This window comes from Ruditapes philippinarum, unplaced genomic scaffold (genome assembly GCF_026571515.1).
Source record: "Ruditapes philippinarum isolate M1 unplaced genomic scaffold, ASM2657151v2 ctg1758_1_1_1_1, whole genome shotgun sequence".
Classification (NCBI taxonomy): domain Eukaryota; kingdom Metazoa; phylum Mollusca; class Bivalvia; order Venerida; family Veneridae; genus Ruditapes; species Ruditapes philippinarum.
In genome coordinates this window covers 74,401-93,091 of record NW_026864878.1, presented here as the reverse complement: position 1 = coordinate 93,091, position 18,691 = coordinate 74,401, and the positions used below count along the sequence as shown (strand labels likewise).

Sequence of the window (18,691 nt, the reverse complement as noted above, 5' to 3'; positions counted from 1 at the left end):
TGTCAACAGTTAAAAAAAATCTCGAAATATTTTTGGTGCCTTACACGGAGATATAGGTTTGATAAGTTTTATTTTTAAATTCCACCAGACCACGTGACTGTAATGATGTACATGTAAAATGCATGACACAACAGTGTATAAAAGCAATAATACATAAATATGTACGCGTTACTGGTGGTTCTATAAAATTTTACAAGTTATTCAATTATTTATTATATAATTATACACATGCATGTAATTTTTTTTTATTTTTAACGATCATATATAGATTTCAGCATCGTGCAATTATTCAGTTTTCTTCAATGTGCTATGTATCATATTATCATGGTTTCATTATCAATTCAATCAATTTGTCCCTAATTCTTGGATTTTCCTAAACCTCAAAAACCATTTTCTTTTACAAATTTTCTTTACAATGGATAAAAGGGTTTTAAATTTTAACTTGAGTTATGTTTTTTTAGGCCATTTTTTTTCCAAGTATTTTTAGAAAAACAATACGGGGTATAAATTTTTTGTTTTTTTAAGTCAAAAGTGTTTTAATTATACCCACATTACATTAAAAAATTTTAGATAATAAATATAAAAATACATGTATTTTTGGACAGAAAGCATGTTTTTTAATGAAACGTTAATATTTTAAAGCAGGGCATTCAAATTTTTTGAAAACCCGGGGTTTTAGGCAAATCATTTAAAAAATATAAAAAATGGGAAAATTTAGTCAAAAAATTTAATCTTTTAAAATACTTAAACCCACTGAGAAAGGGCCAAAGTTTTTTGGAATTTTTAAAAAATTAGCGTTTCTTCTTGAAGATCGTGCCCAATAACGCTACACAAAGTTAATATGAAGGTTCAGTATTTCTGTAAAAGGAGGCCGATTGTAACTTATAAATGCGTATCCTGACACAATCGTAGGTTTCCGGCAGGTTGCATCGGTAACGACAAACAAAGTAGACTGCACACTTAGTTAAATATAGTTTAAACTCTATATATACATGTATATATAGTCTAGTAATCTGGCAATCACAAGCCCAAAAACTAAGAGCGTAAATATTAAGCTTCACTACAGAGCTCGAGAGATTGGTAGTCCGTTATGTTAAATAAAGTTGTACTTCGCTTCAGCTTTTTTTCTCATCTGGTATAAAATAATTTTAAGTACATTTGTAAATTTTTCTGAACATTTTCTATGTTAAAAAGGCACATAACTTTCAAAATGAAAACAAATATTGTGATTCTTGAAACTGGCCCATATGTTTTTCTTTTTTTTTTTTTTTTTTTTTTTAATGTCTGAATTTACTTGTTGTCCATATTATAGTCCAAGACGTGCATGAGCAAGTCTTATTCAGTTTTTTTATTCAAGTTTTTCCATTCCTTTTTTTCCGTTTTGCTGTTCTTTTTTTTTTTTTTTTTTTGTATTTTTTGTTTTTTTTTTCTTTTTTTTTTTTTTGCGTATTTTGTTTGTATTTTGCATTAAGATAAATATTACTGTAATCTTCTTCTTCGTGCCTTTGTTACTTTAGAATTGCTCCCTCAGTAAATATTTTACTTCTTTTTTTGGAATTTTGAATATTTTAATTATGTATCAATAATGTTAAATCAGCCGGTTTCGTCTTGCCAGTTCTTTATAGATTCTCTAACCTATCCAATATCTATAGAAAAAACTCGGGACCAACAATTATTTCTAATAAAAACAGGCATACAGGTAACACTTTTTTTTTAAATGCCCAATCACGTGCGCTATGAAAACTTGGACCTGCTAATGGCGTCATTGCCCTCTGGCATGTATTCAAGTTAATACAATGTCCCTCTACTGGTTTCAGAGATATTTAAGTAAATGTAAAGTTCAGGACATTTTCTCTTTAAAAATAGACATACATGTACTTTTGTCACACTACAATTAAAAAAAATTTATTTAAAATTACGGCATTCCCTATTCTTGGGTACCCTTTTTTTAAAATTATACTTCAAAATTTTTAAATTTTTTGGGTTTTCCCGTTTTAAAAAAAATTTCTAAAAAAAACTAGACTTTTGTTCATAGGACTCGGGTTTAAACCACCCTTCCCAAAGTTCTCTTTTTCAAGGGCTTTTGGCGGGGAAACAGGTGACTTAAAAGCCTGGGGGAAATTTTTTAATTTTTCCCCGCATTCCCAAAAATTTTGGGGTTGAGTATATAAACCAAAACAATTTAAAAATAATTTTTTTAAACAATTTTTAAACTTTGAAATTAAACCCCATGTTTAGTTTTTTAAAGGGGCAAAAGTTTAATTTTTAAAAATTTCTTTTTTGGCCCTTCCCTTTCGATACCGGGGTTTCCCTTAAAAAAAAAACAGGGTCTAATTTAAAGGGACAATTTCCCCCGAAGAAGGTTTGGGGCGTAGGCAGGGTAACCCAAAATTTTGTTGTAAAATCTTTTGTAATTTTCCCGAACAGTTTAAAAAACCTTTTTAAGATAGAAAATCTTTAAAACACATATCGAAAAAGTTTTTAAAAAGAAAAATTTAAAATTTTAATTAAAGATTTAAAATCTAAAAAAAGGGGTCACCTTTTAAAAAAAAAATTTGCCACTGCTCTTTTGACATTTTAGCAAAAACCTTTAAATTTAAAAAGGGCAAAACCTAGTGGTAGAAGGGTTTTCGGGAAAAGGGATTTTCCAAAAGGGGCCCCTTTGGGGCGAGGTTCCCCGGGTTTTTGGCTGCACATTTTTCTCACCCTGTGACACAATGTTTCACAACTGGCCTAAACCGCTATTTTTTGCAATGAAGCCAAAATTTGCTATGTGTATTTTTCTCACTGGACAGTCACACCACAAGTCTAAAAGATGTATTCAATATAAATGAAAGCTATTTGAGATGAAATAGTTTTGTCAGAATCTTCCATAAAGTAAAAAATGTAATTTAAAGAAATTGTTAATAAGAAAGGGCAAAGCAACACTTGAAAGGCAAAAAAAATGTTTCCAAAAGAAAAGCAAACTCTGAGCATTTATAAGCTCATTTTTGCTAGACTTTTAGCAAACGTAAGCTAGAAACAAATAAATGCATCATTTTTTTTATCATTACCTTCAGAATATAATTTCCAAGAGTTTGGAGCCTCTTCATTTAAATGCACACCTTCTGCTAGTTTAATTTCCAAATTGATAGTTACATTTTTACCCTGATCAGCCATAGATAATGGAGACTTTTCTTTGTCAGTGTCAACAAGGTCAGTAGGTGCAGACGTAAATATAAACGGAAGCTGTAAGAAAACAAGAGGCTTTTGATGGTCATTAATCGCTTATCTGAAAACAATAGCGAGACAAAAGAATGCAAAAGTAGGTCACTGAAATTGGTGAGAGAAAACTTATAATGCCCTACCAGACAGAGATAGAACCACTGACCTTTTGTAAACCTAACTGTATAAATTTCTCACCGAAAAATTATTCAAATTACCCCTTTGCCATGTTGGGACTTAAACCAACAGCATCAACGGTCAAGTGATTTGATCTTAGCAGCATAATCCATTCAGTCAAGGAAGCCCCTGACTGAATCATATTTAAGGTCGGTCAAAAAAGTACTTTCAAAACACTTCATGTGATCTCTATTTGGACAATTATTATAGAAAACCACGTCAATATAAAAAACGTGTAAAAGTAAGGTGTGTTTAAAGTTTAAATAATTTCTCAAAAGTTGAGTTTCGTTGCATTCGAAGCCTTGATTATATCACGGATTTATATAACAGACAAGTAATATAAATCTGTGATTATATGGCTGTGTGGACAATCGGGTTTACAGCTGAAACCATAAATTTAGCTACCTTTTATACCAAAATATACAGTTTGAACAAACTTGGCAAAGGACTACTAGAAAATACTGAATAAGAAGGTTCCAGGCTTACAGTATTTCAGGGTTTTCTTTACACAATAAAAGGCAAACTGTTGACCCCTAGAATAAGGTCATTATTGCTTTTAAAGGATCAGAAACCACATTTTGTACTCACACTTCTGACAGTGTGTTCCTCTAAGTTTAGGACTTTTATATCATGGTTATTTGTGTCAGCAATATAAACTTTCTTCCCTCTCCAATCACTGCATAGCCCACCAGGCTCATTTAATTCTGCCTCCAGCAAGTTACTTCCCTTAGAGGAACCAGGCTTTCCAGTACCCATCAATGTCTGACATGACCTTTTTGTTATATCTATACTTTTTATCTGAAAAACCACATCAGCTATGTTAAATATGGCATAAAAAACAGCAACAAAAATACTGAATAAAATATTTCATTTTTATTAGATTTTCATATTCTCTTTTCATATTCTTTACCATTCACTTTTAATATGTTTAAGAACTAATTATAGTTTATACCAATTTGGTTTAGTTCGACTGTGTTGGATTTTTTTGTTTTGTTTTGGGTTTTACGTCACATCGACACAGTATAGGTCATATCGTGACGTTCCAGCTTTACTGGTGGAGGAAGACCTCAGGTGCCTTTCCGTGCATTATTTCAGGCACGAACGGGCACTTGAGTAGAACCACCGACTGTGTTGGAAGCTATAGGTTTATTGAAACATTTTTGAATGAGTGTAAGCTATAGGTTTAGTGAAGCATTTTTGAATGAGTGTAAACTTTCTTACTCAAGGAAACAACGGCTTGCCCCCGATGGGGTTTGAACCAAGGCAGCCAACAGTCTTACAATTACTAATCAGATGTGTTAACCACTTGGCCATGCGAAAACTATGGCCTAATAACAAATGGATCACAATTATAAAAATCTATTCAGAACAGAAGATTTTGTTTGTTTGTTTGTTTGTTTCATTTTACGCCTTTTCCCAACAGTATTTCAGTCATAATTAGGCGGGTAGTTTCCTAACCATCGTTCCTGAGAGTTACACCAGTACTAGACTGCCTTCCTCCACGCTAAACTACCAAAGCATCTCCCGGGGATCAAACCCACGCCAGAGAGGTAACTGGATTAGAAGTCATCAACTCTAACTCCTCGACCATGGAGGCGGTAATAACAATTTTAAATTTCTTTGAAGGCAAAATAGAGATGATGACTCTTAAGACATTCTTTTAAATCAACAATTAGAAACTGATAACCCCTAGCATGCTGGCAGCACATGTGTGGCATCAACAAGAAATGAGAGAAATATCTATTTCTTACCTTATGATTGTAAGAATCTGCAACAAGCAGGGGACCATCTTCTGTTGCCATGGAGACACCTAGAGGATGTTGAAGCTTTGCCTGGTTCCCTTTACCATCGACATCACCATAGGCAAACAAGTTCTAAAAATAGAAGTTGCCAAAATAAAACTATTTTTTACACGAGCTGTCGGTAGGACAGCACGCTCAGCTATTCTTAGTGCTTGATAGTAAAAGAACCTTGATAATGTAAAATTTTCTAAGTTAACAAAAGGGCCAATTTTTTCTTTATATCTATGTTACAATTATATGCCTTGGAGAGAGTCTTATTATGCTCTCAAACAAGTGTATTAAATTTCAACTTGTTTCAAAGCCAGATGTCAATGGAATATGAAAATATCTGAGGTGTTATGCAAACTTTAATGTAAATGCTAAGTTGAAAAGGGGGCATTATTTTGTCAAAATGTTTGATAGAGTTTCGTCCTTTTGTCTACAGGTTGGGGGCATGATGGTGAACAAGTGTGCAAAGTTTCAAAGCCATATGTCGATGGACTTTGTAAATATTTGAGGTGTTACAAAAACTTTTACAAATGTGGTTACGCAGAGGCGAACACCGATGCCGACGCTCGGGTGACTAGGATAGATCTACATATTCTTATTGAATAGTCAAGCTAAAAAAAACATATATCACTGTAACCTGGAAAATATAAATTTTGTTATTTGAATATTTGGAAATTAATAAGAGAAACAAATCATAAATGAATTCTAAAATAGTTGTGATTTACCTACACTTAATCTCTGAATGGGTGTAAGAGTTATATACGAACATGTATATATTTCAGGTTGAACAATGTGGAAAACAACACAAAGGGGCAATAAGGGACATTACTTCCAGAAAAATCACTGAACTGTAATATGCTTCTTATTTGTACAGCTTCTGTTAGCAGTACAGCTTCCAGTGAAAGTTGATAAAAATGCAAGTTGGTCGTATCTAAGAAATAGCCATTACAAAATTCTGGGATGGACAGTTGGGCAAACAGATGGATTGAAAAACTTAACCTACATGTATATGCAATCCTAAATTATTTCACTTTCTCTCCTCTGTCATTTTATAAACTCCTAATCTGCGACAGTTATAAAAACTGATTTATCAAGCTATCAATTTGGAACAGCCAATTCAAATTTAAGAATTTCTCAATATTAAGATAAAAATATTTGACATACCAAATGAGCACAGCCTTGTCAGAATACAAGGATGTGCTGGCTGACCTGGATCTATTCTAGTGGCAAAGGCAAATGACAGGTTAAATATCATAAAATTGTTTTGGACTTATGTTCAAGACAAATGAATATCGGCTAAATTTATTAAAGGGAGACAATGGGTATGTTCTGAACAAAAATATGACAGAAAACAATTACATGTAATGACAAAATTTTATAATCATGGCTTTAATGTAATTAAAACTGTGAAATAATGTAGTTGACCAAATATTTACGCTGGAATTTTTTTCCCCTTACTTTCCATATTAATTCATTGGTGCAAACAAGGAGTGCAATAACCTTTGCTATACAGAAAAATCTTGAGCAAATCACCTATGACCACAACTATGAATATTGACATGTCACAATCAATCAAAACATCAAAGAATGAGAAACACATGTGTGAAGTATAGACTGAAACACTGTTAACCTCCTAATATTGTTGTCACATTGAATTGTTTACTTAACACGTGATCAGTTTGAGGAGTAATTTATGGGCGACTGTCAAATATCGACATGGTAACGGCTATTAATAAGGTTAATTGCCTATGATCATGGTGATTGGGTGTACATGTAGATAGTGTGTAGGCTTTAAGATCAAACTTATACTTTACAAATTATGGTAAAATGAACTTTTTGATCTTTAATTTAGAAAAAGAGTAGAATGGCGGCATGGCCGAGTGGTTAACATGTCAGACTAGCAATCTAAGCATTGCTGGCCATGTGGGTTCAAGCGCCATTTGAGGCAAGCTGTTGTTTCCTTGAACAAGACACTTTATACTCATTGCTTAGTACTGGTTGGTTCAAGGAACGGATTTGAGACTTTTTCAATAAGTTTATAGCTTCAAACACAATCAAACTAAAATAAATTATTATTATTAACTTAACTAATTTAGAAAAGATATGGTTTATAAAATTATTATTCATGAAGTAAATACTTCTGTAAAGACTGTTTACAGATGTTATCAGATATATTACACTGTTTATTTATACATTTATAAAACTTCACATTTGTAACAACACTATTCATTATATAATGGTGACAATTATATATACTGTAAACACTGCTGCTGTCAATTCAACATGAATTTTTTTCCTCTAATAAAGGAAATTTGCTCTAGTACAAATTCGTTAAAAGGATTTTATGAAAGGTTATATGGCCATTTCTTGTTTGCAATATAACCCTTACCTATCAGATTGGGTTATATAATCAACCATTTAAATAGGGCCATATAGCCTTTAAAATCTTTATGACATAATATCAAGTTCTACTTATATTTTTTCTTTATTATTTTTTTATCATTTTTTTCAATATTTTATTTTCAAACAGATGAAATAAGTTTTATATACATGATATATGATACTTACCTTTTTATGATACTGAGGTTATTTAAGGTTTTTTAAAACAAAAAAATCAGTCAATAAAAAAATTTACCCTGGGGTCAATATCTCCTCCAACAACATTTTTCACGGCACCATCTTTTAGCTGAATGCTTCTTATAGACGAACTTTCACTGTCGGCAACACTGCAAATATATACACACATCTTGATTTTTCTTGCATAGCAGACTGGCGTTTCCGTTAGTTTTACACATGCCGGAAATTTCATCTGGCATGGGCGGTGCTAGATGAGTCACATGCCATACAACAACGTCATTTTAGCGTATTTGAATGAATGAATCCCGATAATAAAATGACGCCATTTTGATGCATTTTAGAAGGGAACATTGTGCTTAAGATGACAATATTTCGCCGTTTTTTTTCAACATTGTAAAGTCATACGCTATTGTTAGAAAATAGTTATGGAGTGAAATAACATTAATATCCATGAACAAGTATCTTTTTGAGGTAAACCATTTTAAATATCAAAGAATATGGCAGAATATGCAAGAAAAAGTATCAGACATAATTATGTTAGCAGTTCAAATCGAAACATATGACAGATATAAATAATCATGTTTGTATATCTATTAAAAGTATTTAATACTATTTATACTGATAACAAGTGTCCTTGGCCTTTCAAGGGCTACAACTCTGTCATATGTCAAGCTATTTAGTAGCTATTCATAAAACTATGCATTGGGATACTCTTGGTCTAAAGACAAGAATTTCTATGTGTCACTGTGACATTGACATACTGACCTTAAAATCAATAGAAATTCCCTACAGGCCATTAGTGCAGTCCTTACATAGTTTCATAAACTTTTTCCTCCTGAGTGAGTTTTAACTGAGTGTCCATAATTAATTCTATTAACTCACTCTTGATCACTAATTGCTCAAATGAGTTCTGAGACTTTGTAATGATTAACTGTTCTTTTTCTTTTTCTAAACACTTAGCTTGATGACAGAAACTCATTGCACCCAGTTGCAACCAGTGCAGACCCAGGTCTGCTTTCACATCAATACCATCTTATCATGGTTGGCACCATTCACTTATAAGTCGGAACATATTTTGATATTTTCCCTAAAAAATGATAAATGGTTTTGTCTTCATTGAAAGATAGACAAGTCCATTTAAGATACCTAAGGTAGGTAGGGTTAATTCTTCATGCTGCACTTAATTTAGTCAAATCATTTTTCACTGTACTTACAAAAGGCAGTTTAGTTTTTTCGACAGGGTAACACCTGAAGGTTGAGCAAATCCAGCTTTCTCAGCATAGGAATTGTTACGGTTTTCTTCCACACCACTTCCTGCAAGTCTCAAACATGTTCCAGCACTTACTTGTCTAAAATTATAACACATTGTCAAATTTTGTTGAATTTACTCTTGAGCAAAAAGAAGAGATACTTTAAACCTGAAGCTTGCTGGCAGCAAATTAATCTACCCTATGTGACCAGTGCAGACCATGATCAGCCAGCATATCAGTGCAGTTTGATCATGGTCTGCACTTTTCTCTATTCATTCATAATATATTTTGAAATTTTCCCTAAAATCAATGTATAGATTAGTTCAAACTAAAAGATGGTCAAGTTCATTTAAGATATTGAGTGTGTTAAGGCTTTAAAATTATCTTATTGATCTGAACCACTAAAACAGAAATTATTTGATATTGGGATTTGTCATGCAGAAAATATCGTCAATTTCTCTGCTAGAACTGAAAGTAACAAGCCTTAGCCTCCATGATAGAGCAAGGTCAGTCTGGTACCCCCACGGTAATATGGCCAGGCTCTATTCTGTTGGTAGCTCAGTCCTTGTATTTTAATATTGAAAACCCTAATACTTTGAATGGACTGTTCCAAATTAAAGCAGGGCCAATCCATTACACAAGTTCAGCAGGTTAAGGGTAAATAAGAAAACATTATCTCATTTATTTATCTCAATATTTCATTATCTCGATTTTTTTTAACAGTCGGTCCTTGAGGCCTTGAGGTAACGAGAGTCGACTGTATATTAAGAATAATCTAAATAGAAACTCAACTCACTGATTTTTGTACCATGCAGCTTCCTTAAGAAAGTATGCCCAGATCTGATGGGAACCAGCCATGGCTATTAACAACACAGCATCTTTTTCTCCACCTTAAAAATCATTGTAAATATAACACATGAAAATTGTAGTATACATGTATATATAACACATGTATGATACATGTACTGTAACAGTAAGCTGATTTCCTGAACAATTCCAGAATTGTTCCAGACATAATTGCATTCATTATAGTACAATAATAACTAGATGTGTCCTAGATCTTAACCCCTTGAAGCCCTGAACATCGTATTACTATGTTCTGCAGATGTTTTTGCCACTAAGATATTAAACTGTAAGATATTTGATCTACTGGTTCACATATATGCAAAGCAGTTTCAATTTCCTTCAAACAGAGCTATACTAAAACCTAAACTGTTAACTGAGGAACATATACACAACAAGGATCCTATAGTCTGTCCCATCAAATTTGAACATTCCATTTTTTATTTAATATAATAGTAAAATCATTTAAATTAATGTCATGTTAACCCTGACATCAATATCTCTAGGCATGTTTTTCATTTTTTTCATAAAGTCAGTAATATGGTCAAAATGTTAAAATTATATTTTTTTCCCGTTGACTTACGTTGTAACCTGACGTGACGTCCATTTCAAAATGGCGGCGCCCATATAGACGTCATTTAGGGTTCGTCTCACAATTAGCGTGAAATATACTTGGTAATTATAAAAAAATGATTATTCTTATTTACTTACTGATCAATAGCTAAATGTTATAATTAAAAAGAAAATGAGAACAAAGTTGGTGTCAAAAAGGCAATTTTACTAGCAAACCATTATTTAAAATAATCAAAATCATTTGAAGAGAAATTATCAGGAAGCTTTATAAATTCAAACACACAAAGCTTTAATTAATTACCATGATATACTGTCGTATTTTATATTTTTTAAGTGAAAAAGAACAATGAAGTGATTTGATTAGATAGCTTTTTAATCAAGCGCGTATCTTGAATACCACAACGCGTCGTAAGGGAGCGAAAACACTAGCTATAGAAGACTATAACAAGAGCTGTCAGAAGGACAGCGCGCTCGACTTTTTTAGTGCTTGCCTATAAAACAAAACTTTGACAGTTAAGGGCACACAAGACTTTAACTAGGAATTTCTAAGTACAAATCAAGAAACATTTTCACAGAGTTATCTTCTCTTGCTTACAGATAGGTCTCATGATGGCACATAAGAACTCCAACTTCCAAAGTAATATCTAAAATGGTTAAGTCAACAAGTGGACAAGAATGAAAAACTGAGTTTCTAAGTCAAAAAGGGCCATAATTCAAATAAAATCCTTGACAGAATTACCTTCTCCTGCCCATGTTTTGGGACCATGATGGTAAACAAGTATTCCAACTTTCAAATTAATATCTCAAACAGTTCAGTCAAAAAGTGGACTGGTACAAAAAAGTTAACCAAGATTCTAAGTCGATACAAGGCCTTAATTTTTTAAACAAATCCCTGACAGAGTTACCTTCTCTTGCGTACAGATGGGGGTAATGATGTGAAATAGCATTTAAAGTTTCAAAACAATATCTCAAAGGGTTAAGGCAATAAGTGGATTTTACCCATATTCAATGTATTGTCTAAGTAAAAAAGGGGCATAATTCTGTCAAAAACCTTGACAGAGTTATGTCCTCTTGTCTGTTGACGAAGGTCGTGATGGTAAACAAGTATGTTCAGTTTCAAAGCAATACCTCCAATGGTTTTGAAATAAAGTGAGGTGGTACAAAAAACTTAACCAAGCTCAATACACTTTCTAAGTCAAAAAAGGGCCATAATTCTGTCAAAAACCTTGACAGAGTTATGTACTCCTGTCTGTAGATGGAGGTTATGATGGTGAACAAGTATGGTAAGTTTCAAAGCCATACTTGTAATACTTCTGAAATAAAGTGGGGTGGTACGAAAAACTTAACCAAGGTGTGACGCCAACGCCGACGCCGACGCCGACGCCGGGGCGAGTAGGATAGCTCCCCTTTTCATAGAAAAGTCGAGCTAAAAATGGTTCTTCGCTAATTAATGTTTAATTTACATAATTCTGTAGTTGTCTGAATTCTGTCCATAAGTGTGTATCACGTCTATTCAAAAATAAATAAATTGACCAGGTTCGATGGGATACATAAATATGTTACCCTTCATATTTCGGGAGCGATGTCACGAATGCGCTAAAACTTTCCGTAGGTTTCAACTTTCACAAGAAATTGCCAACAAATACTACATTATCATGCAAATCTTTCAAAAAATATAAAGAAAGGAAAACTGATTCACTATACGTTCAGCATTGGTTTGCTTGTTACCACAGTGTCTACTTTAACTAACTCCCTCGCTAACGAGAGAACACAGACTCGCGTTCGAGGAAAATGTAAATTATAAGAATATATAATATCATGCTTTCTAGTTTAAGCAATGATCATGCTTTCTAGTTTAAGCAATCAAACGTAGGCCTATACACTTTAAGCTCGTAAATACAGAATAAACTTTCGTCTCACAATTCAACAAAATGTCAAGAAATACCGGCAGTGATTTGATATTATTAAGAGTAAAGTTCAATAAGACTAGTGACAATAAGTGTTTTTTGTAGACTCAAAGTGTTACATATAATTATTTTGTTAATATGAAGGGTAGATCCAGTCAAAGAGAAACACCGAGTGACGTTCTCAATAATTTTAGCCTTCCTAAAATTTGAAAATATTCAGTGAAAAAACAATAGATCTAGCATATTTTTGGCGGGAGAAAAAATACCGCGTATTGTATATTTTGTAGCTAAAAGAGTAGGATTTACAGAAGTCTTGAATAACGAGATAATATGTAAGGAAATTATTCCTGAGAAATATATAAAAATAGTTTAAAACATAAAATCAAAACGAATGTTATATGTAATTATGGGAAGAAGTATTGTACTGTTGTAGATTCATGTCATTAAGACTAGTGTGTTTAAAATTATTTTTAGATCTAAATGTTATCAAAAGTTTTATATTATTAATAATTTATATGAATTGAAGGTATACGTTTTACAGTTTCAAAATCTGGGTATACAAGAATTATTTAAATGCCATCAAGATAAATTTATTCAACGCTTAAAATTATCTTTTTGAGGTTACATATGCCTAACCGCCCTCTGTCAATGCCGCAACTGGAATCATCCATTAAAAGCGCGAGACATTTTTGTTACGTCATATATTTCGTAAATTGTTGTTGACGTAATAAAGTTGTTTTTTTTCGTCAGGAATCCATAAGCATTGTGATGTTGACAACTAAAATTGATGGGCCGTTCTTGAATTATGGATTTGGAACATGCTGAATTATGATGTGTTTCATTTACATATTTCACTGCTAACCCAGATAACTCCACAAATTGAACAATGTTTTAATAATGAGACGGATTACCAGTTTAAAAAATCTGGATCATCAAAAGTGTAGGAGTCATGTCATTCAGGATTTTTGAAGTAAAAACTTGGGATCTACGGAACTGGATAGAAACCGGCAATGAAGGAATCTTCAGAATGTGAATTTGTCGTGACGTTTATAAAGTTCATAGGGATTCTATTCAGCTTAAAAGTAAGTGCAATTTCTAGATCTACTCCAAGTGACTCTGTGTTCTTGTTGCTTATTTTTAATTTTTTAAAGTTTTCCATCATGCATTGCAACTAAACTGTTACATCGTGTAGATCCAGCTTTGTAAAATAATCATGAAACGACCCCGAGAACCTCATGTATATTTTAGAAACATGACACGTGCTTTCTCCCGTTCATCTTCAAATGAAGAGTACTTCGGCAATGGCTACGGAAAATAAACAACAGAGATTTACCATAGAGAAATCAAAATTTGCTTTCACAAGAAAAGTAGACACTTTAGAGTAAATTCATGAAAAATCTCGAGGGTGACTTTTTTTTAGTTTACAAAAAAGTTTTATTTTTTATTCAACGTCGTTTTTTTAATTCATACCAGGCAAAAGTTCATTTCCATTTTTAATGGGACAGACTATAATAGTTATTTATTTGCTTTCAAGCAGGTTTTACCTAAGCCATCAGCTAGACACACATCCCATGGTGAAGACAGTTCCTGACAGCAGCCATGTTTTCCCCCTTCTTTATCATTTCCCTGCTTACCAGTGCCAGTTAGTGTAACAACATTTTTAACATTCAGGTCTGCCTGAAATTGAATCATTTTATAAAATATTCAAAATTATGTGATGATATTTTAAACATTTGAAAGACATAGGGGCTGTTGTGGGTCTATTAATAATCAACTGACATCCATTTATAATAGAGAAGAACTCATTGAAGAGGAAGGTCACTTGTTACATAATAGGCAATCCATGGTCTACTTAGATTTTACACACTAATTTTTTGTACAAAATGCTCAAAATTCAAAGATTAAGGCTTTAAATATAAGAATTTAGTCACTTGGTCAAAGTTTAATATTAGTCTATATAAATATATGCTAGAATTACAAGCCTTAGATAATGACCTACAATATGATATCAAAGACATTTGTAAAGTTTTGAAGTACATATGTGTAAAATACCTTCATTGCTTGGTGAGAAATGAAGTTACACTTAAAGTAATGCATTCACAACTTTAACCAAAATGACAACATCAATATAAATGCTGATGGCACATGGTTGAGTAAGACAACCCCACTATTCTTTAAAAGTCTGATCTTGAATTATTTTCAAATGCTTCATATAGAACTGGTATAATCCAGTATTTGTATAAAACCAGATAGAGAAAGTATGAGTCATATCTTTCGAAGTCAACATTTAAGAATGACTGATGAGAATACAAGTAGGCATTTAAACATTTAAATGGTTAAATGTATATTATGCTCAGATATCCATATTAATAAATAAATTATTAGAAATGTCAGACATATGTTTAATAATTGGATTTAAACCAGACTGTGTCCATGCTAGATGTTAAACAGCTGAGGAAAGTCAAGCACTGAATCATAATGTTTAGTAACGTGTCATAAAGATAGGAAAATGTAAACAAAGTAGTATTTTGACTACCATACAAACTACTTATTCCCTATAATTATACCAATTGACAAAAAAAGCAAAAAATACCAAAGATAGTTCTTCTACATCAATGTACATGGCAAATGAGCAATTTTTGGAAACTGCAGCAAGATATCAAAAACAAGAACTAAACAAGAGGGCCATGATGTCCCTGAAGTCCCTCACCTGTATAAAGGCCCCCGTAGCGGGGCCAGTTTAAACCCCAGGGCTTTTATTTGAACAAACTTGGTAGACATCCATTAGAAGATGTTTCATGCTAAACATCTAAGGTCTAGCTGGTCAAGTTTTTTCTTTACACATATAGTTAAAAACAATGACACACCTGGGGCAGGGCCAGTTTGGACCCCAGAGCTTTTATTTGAACAATCTTTGTAGACACTTACTAGAAAATGTTTCATGCTTAATATCTGAACTCTAGCTATTCAGATTTTTTGAAGAAGATTTTTAAGTTTTTGCTATACACATATTAGGAAAATCAATGACCCCCGGGGTGGGGCCAATTTTGACCCCAGGGCTTTTATTTGAACAAACTTTGTAGACACTTACTAGAAGATGTTTCATGCTTAATATCTAAACTCTAGCTATTTGGGTTTTTTCAAAGAAGATTTTTAAGTTTTTGCTATACACATATAAGGAAAATCAATGTCCTCTGGGACGGGGCCAATTTTGACCCCAGGGCTTTTATTTGATCAAACTTTGTAGACACTCACTAGAAGATGCTTCGTGCTTAATATCTTAACTCTAGCTATTTGAGTTTTTTCAAAGAAGATTTTTTAAGTTTTTGTTATACACATATAAGGAAAATGAATGACCCCCGGGGCGGGGCCAATTTTGACCCCAGGGCTTTTATTTAAACAAACTTGGTAGACACTCACTAGAAGATGTTTCATGCTTAGTATCTAAACTCTAGCTATTTGGTTTTTTTCAAAGAAGATTTTTTAAGTTTTTGCTATACACATAAAAGGAAAATCAATGACCCACGGGGTGGGGCCAATTTTGACCCCAGGGCTCTTATTTGAACAAACTTGGTAGACATCCATTAGAACATGTTTCATGCTAAATATCTTAGCTCTAGCTCTTTCGGTTCTTTAAAAGAAGATTTTTAAGTTTTTGCTATATGCATAAATTAAAGGGAAAATCAATGACCCCCTGGGGCGGGGCCAATTTTGACCCCAGGGCTTTTATTTGAACAAACTTGGTAGACACTCACTAGAAGATGTTTCATGCCAAATATCTAAGCTGTAGCTCTTTGGGTTTTTTAGAAGAAGATATTTTAAGTTTTTTCTTTTGGTTGCCATGGCAACCAGAGTTCTGCATGGAATTAAATTCTTTGAACAATTTTCAAAGGTGACCACCAAAGGAACATTCCTGTGAAGTTTGGATGAAATTGGCTTAGTGGTTTATGAGGAGATGTCATTTAAAGTAAAAGTTTACGGACGACGGACGGACGACGGACAGACGCCGGACGGACGCCAGACGAAAAGCGATCACAAAAGCTCACCCTGTCACTTTGTGACAGGTGAGCTAAAAAGGTATGATCCAGGTACAAGTTTGCGGACGGCAAAGGCAATGGCAACGGCAATGCCGCCAGGAGTATAACAATACCTCTACTTTTTTTTCAAAAACTTTTCTGGTTCTGCCAACTGTTTTTCTTGTTTAAGGAACACACATTCTTCTAATGGTACCATACCTTAGTTTTCATGGAATAGCACGGAAGTGCCACACTTAATGTTCCATGATCACCACTGTACGACCACATCATTCTGATGTCAAATTTACCGTTTTATCAGATCATGTTCATGTATTTCACACTTACATAAAAAGCATCCATGTACAATACTTTCACTGTTTATTGTCATATATGATATTATACATGTACTTAATTAACTATCAACATAATTATTTATGGTATCAAATGTTCATGTAATCCAGTATTGAAAATTACACAATAACAATATCTAATATTTCTTTAACTTCAATATTAAATTTAAGCTTTCAAAGTATACATGTGTAAAATTGTAAGAAAATGAAAAGTGAGTCTTACTTTTCTAATAGTATGGTTGTCAGTGTCAGCAATGTATAAAATGGAACCATCCAATACAACACCTTGTGGCGATGAAAACATGGCCTCTGCAAATCCACCATCTTTGTTACCTCTGTCCTTGCCTCCAATCACATGCTAGAATAAACAAGAACATCTATGAAAACAATGGACATTCCTTTATCCTGATTAAACACAGCAACAAAATATCTATTATAAAAGTAGGTCAAGGTCTTTTTCTTAATCTCAGACACCTGTTGTCTCTATCAACACATGGTAAGAATATATGTAAATACAATGCACACTACCCCAAAGTCAAGCAAATTTAAAAAAAACTAAAAATACTTTTGATAAAAATGTAGGTCAAGGTCATTTTCTATATCTCAGTCTCATCAACACATGATAAGAATATCTGTAATGTAATGATAGCTCCAAAGTCATGATTACCAATGAGAGAGTAGTATGTCAAGGTCATTTTTTTTCTATCCTGACTAGTGACCTTGATTTCTTTAACACAATGTATGTACATACCTATCAAATATCTAAAATAGCTGATAAGATTTTCCTATGACAAAAATTATAAATATCTCCACTGGCATTGAACGTGCCTGACCCTTGACCTTAATCATTCCATTGACCTTAATAAACCCTCTTCAAGCTACAAGGTCTTTAAAGAAACCACAAAACTACATAAATTTTTATGGAAGACTAAGTCAATGAAAGAATATATATTGTCAGTGACCATGACCTTGACCCAATTGACAATAACTTCCATCAAAGAGTCGTCTATGTAAAATATCTACATATAAATAATCTATATCTAAATCTATGTCTAATGATAATCTAATTATATAAACCTTATCATCTTTGTTGAATAAAAACTTTAAACAAAACTGTAATACTTGCCTGAAAAAAAAACAAACTTTGAAAAATATATGTCAGTAACATATCATTTAAAAAGATTTTAACACATTTAAAGTGGTTTGGTGACATAATTTTTACAGTTTTTTGTTTATTTTGACATTTTCATAGGGATAAAAACAACACTCAAATGTCAGTTTTTTTCCAACTGATACTGCACGTGTAACAGTCTACTGCGTCCGTATGAATAAGGCAATTAATCATAACATGTCTGAATCCACATACCATGACTTTAATTGTTTACTACATTCTACATTTATTTAAGAAATCATAACTCAAAGTATTTGATATGCATGAGTTTCAATAACAACAAGCAAATCCCCAATGGCTTATTCACTCCAATTAACACAAATTGAGGTGTCAGGCTTACTAGGGTAGATTAAGTTTTGGGAGCAACAACTTGACATATACTTCCATTGATATGTAATTGCAACTGAGATAGATCTTCCAGACTTAACTTAATGAAACATAATGGCTCTCTTCACTTTCATGAAAATTTGATGGGAAGTCAAAGCAAAAAAAGAAGTACAATGTGGTAAACACAGTGCTTAAGCATTAACTTCGCTGTTTTATTTCTAAATTCAGATTATTTAGTAAAATGATGCAAAAAACATGAAAAAAAAAATATTCAATTTAATGACATTCATATAGGTTGTTAGATATACAAATGTAGTTTTTAAGATAAGAAAAATTAACCTCTCACAATTCTATAATCTCCATGTAACCTGAGTGATTGAAAACTTTCATATTCTGGTGTAACAGTAATATTTTACTTCATATTTATTAAAAAAAAATCACCTAAAATAGCTGTTTATAACATTTTTCATATTTACTCAATTATATTATATAGAATAATGACCCCC

General features: G+C 32.7%; 1 protein-coding gene across 1 annotated transcript in view; it reads right to left on the bottom strand.

Annotated features, from left to right (window-relative positions):
- Positions 1-2,722: 2,722 nt before the first annotated feature.
- Positions 2,723-18,691, bottom strand: part of LOC132727133 (NHL repeat-containing protein 2-like) — a 33,705-nt gene continuing 17,736 nt past the window's right edge. Inside the window, exons 5-13 of the mRNA XM_060712545.1 lie at positions 16,911-17,045; positions 13,866-13,998; positions 9,795-9,888; positions 8,963-9,097; positions 7,807-7,897; positions 5,133-5,255; positions 3,970-4,179; positions 3,054-3,228; positions 2,723-2,808 (exon numbers count right to left, since the gene is read on the bottom strand). Of these exons, the coding sequence (XP_060568528.1) occupies positions 2,723-2,808; positions 3,054-3,228; positions 3,970-4,179; positions 5,133-5,255; positions 7,807-7,897; positions 8,963-9,097; positions 9,795-9,888; positions 13,866-13,998; positions 16,911-17,045 (1,182 nt within the window). The remainder of the gene's footprint in view (positions 2,809-3,053; positions 3,229-3,969; positions 4,180-5,132; positions 5,256-7,806; positions 7,898-8,962; positions 9,098-9,794; positions 9,889-13,865; positions 13,999-16,910; positions 17,046-18,691) is intronic.